Source organism: Rutidosis leptorrhynchoides, unplaced genomic scaffold (genome assembly GCF_046630445.1).
Source record: "Rutidosis leptorrhynchoides isolate AG116_Rl617_1_P2 unplaced genomic scaffold, CSIRO_AGI_Rlap_v1 contig554, whole genome shotgun sequence".
Lineage (NCBI taxonomy): Eukaryota > Viridiplantae > Streptophyta > Magnoliopsida > Asterales > Asteraceae > Rutidosis > Rutidosis leptorrhynchoides.
The window spans coordinates 1-10,955 of NW_027266778.1; the positions used below are offsets into that span (position 1 = coordinate 1).

Sequence of the window (10,955 nt, forward strand, 5' to 3'; positions counted from 1 at the left end):
ACCAGCGGCTGCTCAAAGTGTGTCGTATATTGGCTGTCACAGTTAGGTTGCATCCCACTAATGGAGTGAGAGTGAGAAGGATCAAAACTGGTTGGGAAAACAAATTGACTTCCAGGCTGATTATCTTCACTAGCTGAACCGGAGACTGAGCTATAATGGATATCACTAGTTACATTGTTGTTCCTCTCATTCATGACCATCTTGTCTCGTGAACGAAGATACACTGGTAATTGTATGTCGTTGGAATTCATCATTATGGGTCTACTAGAAGTAGAACCTCCTAAATGCATTTGGATACCAGATGGAGGAAGGATGGCTGAGACATAAGGGTTCTCTAAATCCTTCAAGGCAGAAAATCCAAACTGAAGATGTCTACGACTTCCACGCTGGTGCGGGTTGTCCTTTTACAACAAAAAATGGAAGTTGGTACTAAAATTACACCAAAGGAAGGAGTTATTGCAATCTCTAGTAGTAGCAGTGCATGATCACAGTTCACAGAAACCAAAAAGAATCACACTTAAATGTTAGAGATTTATTGCACTTGCTCCAATCTTACACGGATGGAGTTATATAACATATACAAAATTAGATAAATGTTTTGTAGTCTACCTCGACACACTTGTTTGATTCCTGCCTTGAACTTTCTTCACCACATCCATCCCGTGTGTTCAGCTGACAATCTGCATTCTGCAAGTCAACAAAATACAAAAAATGGTTATTTGAGGATTACCCATTTCAATTTTAAATGCTGCTAGATAATTAGATACGAACGTAAGTTATATTACTCACCCTGAGCATGTGTGTATCATGATACTCGATTCCAGAGATAGGATCTTGAAAAGTACCAGACTCGATGTGAGTATTGACATTTTCAGATTGAACCATATGTGCTGAACTCAGAGTATGCTCATCTTGTATCGAACAAGTTTTTACAGAAGCTCTTGTTTTGTCATCGTTACCCATTTTAGTAGTTGCTTGGGGGCATCTAAAACAACTCTCTGACTCCTGAGGTACAACATTTGTTGGTATTCCCGAGTTCTTAAAGTCTTCAAACTGAGTACCAACATCAACCAGATATTCCTCGATGCTCACGGTTGGACTGCTTGCCTGTACATCTTTTTTAATGGAAGAATAGTCAAGTTCTCCAACACTTGTTCCATGAAACTCTTTTCCTGCTGCATCATTTTCTTCTCTATCATTGAGAACACGAAAAAGGAAATCAAGTAGCAAAACATCATCTGCTTCCGTCATTATTAAAATAAAAAATTTCATCTATTGAAAAGTAGCATACCTTTTGAAAAAACTGATCCCGCGCTGGAGATTTATGTGGGGCGATGAAAACACAGGCTGAGTGATTGGGATATCAGATTCCATAAACCTCGGTGCATACTCTGAAGCCTTGCACGATTTCAGAGGGGACAAATTGCTTGCAAAATCAAAGAAAGGGGATTCCTGTAGAATCAAAGAAGGAAGCACACATCCAATCAGTCAATCCAAATCACTAAAACTACACACATTGATCTTTCCAGGAACTTAAAAATACAAAACATCATGTATCGAGGAAGTATCTAATTGCAAACCTAGGTACCAGGTGATAACAACACAAAAATATTGATCAAATTTTTTATAACTAATCGCATATCAAATGAATTAAGATAAATTAGTTCACCAATCGAAAGAATTAACACAAAAACCAGATAATTACAAAGAGTGAATGGCGAGTTTTAGTATTTTACTTGAACGGGTGGAGATTCGGTGGGAGACGGTTCTTCTGAGACGACGGAAGGCACGACTACTGGCGGAGGAGGCTTTGGCGGAGAATCCATACGATCACAACAAGAATCCGAATCCGATCGATGATTATTTATTATTTTTCTTTTTCCGTCGTTTTGGATAGGAAAAAAAGAAAAAAAAAAAACAATTGAGCGAACAAGTGATTTACAGGAAGAAGAAGAGCGTTTTGTTTGGGTGTCTTTGGTTTTTTTTTTATGTTGTTTTAAACATCCAACAGTCGTGCATAGGCGGGAAATGTTTGTTTCTCTCCCTTTCTCTTTGTTTCAAGAAAACAAATAAGCCCTTAAACTATACATGTTCTACTACTTGACTACCTAAACTATTGAAAACAGACATCTGGCCACTTTAACGATAACTCCGTCATACATCTGGGCCCGAGCTGTTACGAAATTGCCTACATGTCAATAACGGCTCCGTTAAACACCCGATTTTTTTGTCACGTGTTTTTGCTTACATGGCACTGACATAGTATAAAGTGGGCCCCATAATATATTAAAAGTAAAGTATTTTATTTATTTTAACAGTTTAATTTAAAAAGGCCACCAAATTTTCAACCTCTTTTAACGTCTTCACCGCCTCACTCCGCTTTGCAAACAGAGACTCAAACTTTGCATCGTTTTGCACCGGAGCGTGCTTTATCTTCTCCGAACACCCTAAAAAATGTGTTTTTTATAAAATTTACAAAAAGTACGTATTTATTTAAGGAGCTTTAATGAATTTATTTTTTTAGTTGTTCAAATATCTTCTTAGAACCGTACTTTATTTAAGGAGCCAAAAACTGAAGTAAAGCAAGCGACATAATATTCGCGTAAGACTATTACAATCGACATTAAAATATAGAAGACTTGATTGTATAGCTCTATCAATCAACACTACTAATTCATATTCCATGCATTTGAGCAACACAAATTTATTTAGAGTCCTCGGAGACTGGTGCAATGTCTTTGAGCTTCTCTTTCAATTCCCCACTCTGCAAAAAAAAATCCATCGTGTTAAATTCAATCCAAAGTTTGTATGTTTCCAAAAGTAAGCAGCCAAGTCGTATAGATACAATGACTAACCTTGTGCATGTCGAGAATTATATCTGAGCCTCCAATGAGTTCTCCCTTGATGAAAATTTGAGGAAATGTTGGCCAGTGGCTGAATAAAAAGGATGTAAGAAAACGGAGAACACGAGTACAATCACATTGCATACTTAATTTAACGCAAGCAATCATGAAAACTTAAAATGTTTGGCAAGAAAAAGTGATTGGCAGAGTGAGGGTTTAGAAAATTCTAAAAATCAATTGCTATTTAGATAGAAGAGGAAGGCAATATAGTACTAATTACCTATAAGCTTTGACGGCGCCTTTCAACTCAGGATCCGATAAAATATTTCTAGCACTTATAGGCACGTCTGCATCAACCACAAGCTATGGTAAGAGCACAATAAAAGCATGAATATGCACATCTAACCAGGCAAAAGCTATAGATAATTAATTAGTAACAAACATATATATATATGTGTGTGTGTGTGTGTCGCCATTTAGAGTAACAACTTATTTTGTTAAATTAAGTGCTATCACAAACGTAGCATTTCTGTCTGAAAGGCTCCTAAAGCAGCTAAGGAATGATGACTTGCAAGTAGCAGAAGACTTGACAAAGACTTATACATGTCACCGACATTCAGTTGGTCATCCCTTTATTCACAGTTGGCACATCAATCAGACATACATTTCGTTACAAATCTAAGCAGACAGACATTTCTTTAAATGACTATTGCCAAAAGAGCAGCCTCTGAAGACTTACTGTATTGATTTAACACTCTAACTGCTAGTGAGCTGAACCCACATTGAGGAAACTCAGGAACCCCTTTCATGTAAAGCATCACGGGGTTGTCTTTGACATCCTACACCATAAACAAGCCAATATAAAAAGAACATTACAAAACAAAGAGCCAATACTGAAAGGATTAAAGGAACAAAGAGAAACTCAGTTTCAGTTGTTGTACCTGTTCCACAATGTCTCCCAAGGAACGTTCACAACTCTCAACCTTATTGGTGGGTCTAAAATCTTCATGTGTGTCAGAATCACCAGGCACATTAGCCGAGTAGTTCATCCAACTTTGGTAAAAGGACCCATATGCCTACAAAAGAAGCAACAAAACCACCGGAATCATGGATAGTTGGATTAACAACATATACATGTATGTGACAACAATTTCCTTCTTATAAAGGTTCATGCCTACATGGGTTCTACAGTACTAGTATTAAGACAGCACACACATACATGCCCACAGATATACAGAGTCAGAGGTTCTTACAACTCTACTCAAGCGAGCAGCTTGCAGACCTGTCATGCCATTCAGGAATATGTTGGATAACTGCCTTGCCATGCTCAACCTTAAAAGCTGCATTGAAATGATAGAGCACATTTCAATTATTTCAATTTTACTTATTTGTTCGAGGATGTATTTTTTATGTTTTAAAGGAAAGTGCAGCTTCTATATCTCTGATTTAACAAAGAAAATTAACGAGTGACTCAAACCAGACTATTATTTTTATTTCCATTTCATTGACAGAAAACTTTTGCACGTGTTTTTTCAGCTCAGACAAAATACTGAACTACGTAACATCCTCAAGCTACTAAAAGATTTAGACTCATGTTATATAGTCAAAAAAATCGTGCAAATAGACTCCCATTATGTACAGGTGAACAAAAGTATGATCAAGGCAGGCTGAAACCAGCAGAAAAGATTTCACAAAACCAGACCTCACAAAAATCAAATCTTGAATAGATTCAAAGGCATGAAAAGTTCAATTATTTAGTATAGACAAGAACTGGGATTCATGCAATTAACTTTTCTTGTAGAAACATAAACAATGTGTTACACGGGGATTCGTACACGAAATTCACAATCTATCCAAGGAAGATATTTGAGAGCTTCAGTCCAATAGAATCGGCTAGGTAGTGAACAACGAATCACGATAATCAATTTGAAAAGCGAGTAATTAGGAACCCAAATAATTGAATCGACCATAATAATATATAAACACTTTAACAATCTCAGTTAAGCTCAACAGTTTCAGCACATAGAAATGAATACCAAACTGAAAAAATGAGAATCTGAAATCAAAAAATAAAAGGTATAATTGGAAAAGAAGCTACTTGTCAACGACGGCGTAGATGGTTACGGTGGTGGAGAACGACGGCCGGAACAGAGTTTGTTAGAACTGAAAGAGTCGAGAGAGAGAGGAGAAAAAGTTTGTTAAAAACAGCCTGGACATACGATCCGGTTCTTAGTCAAAATGGTTTAAACCGGAAAATGGAAGGGAAAAAACCAAACTGTCAAATCTAATTAACCCAAGAAGTGTCGAGTTGGTTCGAGTCGATTAATGGGCCGGGTTGGTGCATCGCGGAGTCATCAAACTTTCAAATACATATAATGGGTCTGTCCATTAACTCTTTTAGGTTGTTTTTTAATAAATTATTGTGTATTAGTGGAAAATCTTATCTCCTCATAAACACTAATATTTAGTGAAGAAATATAAAGTCATGGGTCACAAAATACACCCACTCATATTTTCATATATAGCATAAATATGTGTGCTTGTTTTGAAAAGTGGCGGAAGAGAATTCCCTCCCTCTAGATAAAGTTTTATAATCAAGATTAGTTGGCTGTTCCATGTCTAATCATGAATTAAGGATAGCGAAAACTGGAATCAAAATAATAAATATCAAACTGAATCGAAGTTTTGATTGATTCCATTCAATTGGAAATTAATTTTTACGGGTCAATAGACGACTTGATCGGAAAATCGAGTTGAACCAACCGATTCCCAACCCAAATAAGTGGGCCAATCGCGATTTATCTAAAGATTGACCCACCGGACCGAACCCATCATATCAAAGAAATATAGGGGTATTCGATCAAATTGTAACAACTGGAGGACCATAGTGTAGTTTTGGCCTCTGCCTTTTTTTATAATTTGTAGAACCCTATTGTAAACCCTCGTCCAGCTCAAGGCCTCCCTCGCTCTTTCCAATAACTTGCCGGTCGCCGCCACTCCGCCCGCTTCTGCAACGGCTTTCCGACCACCAGTCAGCGACCATGAGAGGTGGCAAGAAAAGCAATTCGAATGTGTCTTCACTGAATAAGAAGAAGAAGAAGAAAGAGGAGCTAAGTGACTCTAAAGAAGAAGATTCTATTCAAAAACAGCAATTGAACCACGAAGAAGAGGCGGAGCAAGAACCAATTGAGTCTCCTTTAGTGTCGGATTCTGATTATGAGGTGATTATAAAGCTATACGCATTTCTGTTGTGAGTATAATTTTAAATTTTTCGAATAGGCTCAACCGGAAGTGAAATGAACACTGAATTGATGCCAGTTTGCTAGGTTAAAGTGACTGTTCCTTAGCTAGGTTATACGGAGCTTTGATTGAGATCGCCTAAATCTGCTTCTAATTGATTTTATGTTTTTGCTTCTGTATGATGAAATATATGTGTGGTTGAAACTGCCTTTCGTATGATTACTTGAATATGATATGAATGAATTTTGTTTTTCGTGGTTTAGGAATCTTCTGAGGATGATGACTCTGAAGAATTTGATAAGGATGCCGACTCAGAGGAATTTTCTGAGGACGACGAGTCCGAATCATTGAGCCAATCAGAAGATGAAGGACCGAATGAAGTCTCTGCGGATGAGGTACCTAAATGCAGGCTATGAATTTTGTTCTGTTATAGTCACAATATTATGGTTTATACTATCATTTATTTATGTTTTTTTAACAATATTGAAGTAACAATGTTAGGGTGGTAACAATAATATTACTGACAATGGCCTCGCTGCTGATCAAGTTCACGAAGATCACGCTGAAAGCTCTGAATCTCATCGTGGTGCTGAAGAGAGCGATTCATCTGAAGATGAGGTGAGTTGTACTTTTCATTCCTTAGCAAATACTGTACCATTTTACTACATTCACTTTGTGTCCTATTCTCCTAATGGTACTTCTTTTTTGTTTTCGATAGGTGGCTCCTCGGAACACGGTTGGAGATGTTCCCTTAGAATGGTATAAGGATGAGAAGCATATTGGTTATGATATTACTGGGAAGAAGATTACCAAGAAAGAAAGACAAGATAAACTAGATTCATTTCTTGCAAATGTTGACGACTCGAAAAACTGGTGAGATTATTTTATTTATTTGTTTTGAATTGATTTCTGTTTTCATGTCAGTGGTTATGAATTTGAGGGAAATTAATTTATATACGTCAGTTTAAGTGCATTATGGTTGGGTTATTCACGTCCAAAGGCTACAACCTATCAACATATGTCGTGTATAATAGTTTATTTTAATGTCTAATAGATTTATGATCTTCAATTTTTTCTGAGAATCAGCCTAGCTGTGTTCTCATCGTGGTTATTTTTGCATGACCTCTCTGAAATATTGCCAAGCTTGATTTTGATAATTCTTGAACATCAGGCGCAAGATTTATGATGAGTACAATGATGAGGAGGTAGAGCTGACTAAAGAAGAGACCAGGATGATTCGTAGAATGCTCAAAGGAAAGGCACCACATGTTGACTTTGATCCGCATGCGGTCTGACATCCCTTCCACTGAAAGTTGACGTCTATAATTGTCTGCAATTTGTATTTTCACTTGATTTAAGCTCGACCTTACTTTTTGTACAGCCTTATGTTGATTGGTTCCACTGGGAAGATGCCAAACATCCTCTATCAAGTGCTCCAGAACCCAAGAGACGGTTCATACCTTCCAAATGGGAAGCTAAAAAGGTGAGTTCAGGAAAGTAGGAATGTAAGAAGACATACAAGCTACATTATGATTATGGCGTCAAGTAAAAATCATTTGTTCTCCCAAGGCACATTTCATTAGTTGTTTGCTCTTTTGTCAATGGACAGGTTATTAAGCTTGTGAGAGCCATTCGCAAAGGAGTAATTAAGTTTGAGAAGCCGAAAGAAGAACCACGATTCTATCTCTTGTGGGGAGATGATTCTACTTCAACAGAGAGAACTAGAAATTTGTCTTATATCCCTGCACCAAAACCAAAATTGCCAGGTATTAATTAAAATTGTGATAAACAGTATCCATTTTTCCAGTATTCATTTTGCCAATGTCAGATGGCATGGAAATTTTAATTAATTTTTCTTTCAGGCCATGAGGAATCATACAATCCTTCTCTGGAATACATCCCAACACAAGAAGAAATAAATTCTTATCAGCTTATGTATGAGGAAGATCGTCCCAAATTTATTCCCAAAAGGTGTTATGGTGTATAGCTAATTCTTCACTGTCTATTCTTTTGCTTGTGACCGTCATATGTGATAACTTAAATATCTTCCTAATCGAATTTCATTTCTCAGGTTCACTTCTTTGAGAAGTGTCCCAGGGTATGAAAGTGCCGTTAAGGAATCCTTTGAACGTTGTTTGGATCTATACTTGTGCCCCAGAGTCAGGAAAAAGCGGGTAAGAATGGCTATAAATTCAACATTCATTCTACTCAGTGATCTAGCTGATCAAAATCTATAAATTTTTCATTTTCAGATTAATATTGATCCTGAGTCCTTGAAGCCCAAGCTACCGAATAGAAAAGATCTCCGGCCTTACCCAGTTACATGTCATTTTGAATATAGAGGTCATACAGATGCCGTTACATCAATTTCCATTAGTCCTTCGGGAGAGTGGATTGCTTCAGGTATGCATATTGATTCGTTGAAGAATTCTGCCAACATATTTTTGAGATTGATCTCATAATTACTTATTACCTGCCAAAGGCTCCAAGGACGGAACCGTGCGACTTTGGGAAGTTGAGACATGTAGCTGTCTTCGGTCATGGGTGGTTGGTGAAGCTGTCCAACACGTGGCTTGGAATCCTTTGCCTGAGCTTCCTATCCTGGCAGTTGCTATGTAAGACTAATTGTGATTCCTGCTCTTTCATTTTATGTATCTTGATAAACTTTACAAGCCTAAGAATTGTATCTTTATTCTTCTTGGTTTACAGGGGTCAAGATGTACTTGTACTTAACACTGGATGCGGAAGTGCAGAGGAACAGGAGAAAGTTAAAGAACTTCTACGTCTTGAGAAACCTAATGCCCCAGAAGAAGATGGTTGTGCAAATTAGTTGATACTTCAACCTTCTTATATTACTACTATATGATATCTTCTTATCTTACAATTTTGTTTTGGTATGCAGATAAGATGGCATCCATCTTGAGCTGGCTTCAAGATGACAAGCATGAAGGAATCAAGTTACAACATTTTAGGGTATGTCTGGATTCTTTACTTCACTTCGTTTAGTTTATTTTCTTGTTTCCAAACCATGGGTTTTCAAGTAGTGCTAGACTGAGCACTTGCGGAAAGTCTTACTGTTAACAGTTTGACTAGTTACTTTCATGGTTACTTGCAGACTGTCGCATCAGTGGAATGGCATCGCAAAGGAGACTATCTCTCCACAGTTATGCCAGCTGATATCCTTTTCCATTGTTTAATTTTCTCCTTATGTTTGTTCGACTTCTGTATGTCTAATGATAAGTGGTGTTTCTGACAAATAAAGCATGTGGAAAAGATATCAATAATACCTCTCAACTTAAATTTCCACATGCAATCGTGATATATTGCTTCTAGCTTCTTGGTGTTTTGTCTGGAAATGCTATTGAGAGCGAAAAACTTTAAAGTTTTCTCTATGTTGTTAAGTTCTGTTTCGTTCTGTGTATTCCTTGACTTGTTTTTACCTGAATCTAGAGGAGTTCTTATCCACCAGCTCTCAAAGAAACTTACTCAGAGACTTCCTTTTAAGCTCCATGGACTTCCAGTTACTGCCATCTTTCATCCTACTCGCTCCATCTTCTTCATTGCAACAAAGAAGACTGTCCGTGTTTACGATCTGTTAAAGCAAAAGTTCATTAAAAAGCTGGAGTCTGGTCTGCGTGAAATTTCTTGTGTCTCAGTTCATCCGTTGGGTATGTTTGCGAGCTTTTGGCTTTAAATTCTCGGAACGTTTAATTTCCTAGATGGAACGCTTCGACATTTTCATATATAGAAAGAAGTTCTTTCTCTATTTCAATGTGTAAAATTGGGGGGCAGCTTTAAATTTTTGGTCTATTTTTTTAATTCTTTCTATATGTATGTAATGGTTAAGATGTTTTTTATCTTATCCACTCATTGCCACCTTATATGTGACATTGATCTTCTTTTGCAGGCGATAATCTGATTGTAGGGAGCAGGGAAGGAAAACTATTGTGGTTTGACATGGACCTTTCATCTAAACCCTACAAAACTCTCAAGTATGATAATACATACTTCTACAAAACTCTTTTGAAGTATGGAATATGTTCATTACTTTTATTCATTGCTTGTGTTATGAAATTTCTCAGGTGTCATTCTAAGGACATTACCAATGTTGTGTTCCATCGTTCTTACCCGCTCTTTGCATCGTGCTCTGATGATTGTGGGGCCTATATCTTTCACGGCAAGGTATACAATGACCTTAACCAGAATCCACTAATAGTTCCTTTGGAAATTCTTCGAGGGCATACAAGCTCACACGGAAGAGGTCAGTCAGTGCCTTGATTATGTTTTATCTTGGAAAGATAAGAGAGATCAATGCAATAATAACAAAATTCTGACCGTTGGATTTATTTATTGTCATTGCAGGAGTATTGGATTGTAAGTTCCATCCACGGCAGCCGTGGTTGTTCACTGCTGGTGCTGATTCACTTATCAAACTTTATTGCCATTAAGAATATTATTCGGATGGCTATAGCAGTTTTGCCCCTCTACAGCCGAAAACGACGCAATGCCACTCGGCCATTTCAAAGTATGATCAAGTCTTTCACTTAAGTCTACAATGAAACTAACTGGAAATTTCATGGTGACATGAACAGCCCACTTGTGACAAGAACAGCACAATTTGGTTCAAAATTTTGGAAAAAGATGTCCAAGTCTATCTATCTATCTACCTACTATCAGTACTATATTAAATTATGACTTGAAATGATTTGGAAAATACTTAACCACTGTATGCGTTTTCCTTACGTCCAATTGTATTTTTATTTCTTTCTCTGGATTGAGGTCTTTTTATCTAATAATACTACTATGCCTAGTGGAATATATATTTTCATGACATTCAGTATACTTAAAACTCAAGCTATACTTTCATAAAAA

At 37.1% G+C, this 10,955-nt stretch overlaps 2 protein-coding genes across 2 annotated transcripts; one reads left to right on the forward strand and one right to left on the reverse strand.

The window, feature by feature from the left end:
* Positions 1 to 2,704: 2,704 nt before the first annotated feature.
* Positions 2,705 to 4,168, reverse strand: LOC139884443 (monothiol glutaredoxin-S15, mitochondrial-like). The gene is made up of 6 exons (XM_071868475.1): positions 4,097 to 4,168; positions 3,785 to 3,919; positions 3,583 to 3,682; positions 3,124 to 3,190; positions 2,856 to 2,934; positions 2,705 to 2,764 (listed from the first exon to the last, which is right to left on the reverse strand). The coding sequence occupies exons 1-6, from the start codon at positions 4,166 to 4,168 to the stop codon at positions 2,705 to 2,707; spliced, it is 513 nt and encodes a 170-aa protein (XP_071724576.1).
* Positions 4,169 to 5,884: 1,716 nt separating this feature from the next.
* On the forward strand, positions 5,885 to 10,531 carry LOC139884444 (ribosome biogenesis protein BOP1 homolog). Its single transcript, XM_071868476.1, has 18 exons — positions 5,885 to 6,064; positions 6,347 to 6,478; positions 6,585 to 6,701; positions 6,802 to 6,956; positions 7,255 to 7,372; positions 7,465 to 7,566; positions 7,693 to 7,849; positions 7,946 to 8,054; positions 8,155 to 8,257; positions 8,336 to 8,486; positions 8,566 to 8,698; positions 8,793 to 8,899; positions 8,986 to 9,056; positions 9,199 to 9,259; positions 9,524 to 9,751; positions 9,991 to 10,075; positions 10,166 to 10,344; positions 10,446 to 10,531. The coding sequence occupies exons 1-18, from the start codon at positions 5,885 to 5,887 to the stop codon at positions 10,529 to 10,531; spliced, it is 2,274 nt and encodes a 757-aa protein (XP_071724577.1).
* Positions 10,532 to 10,955: the final 424 nt, after the last annotated feature.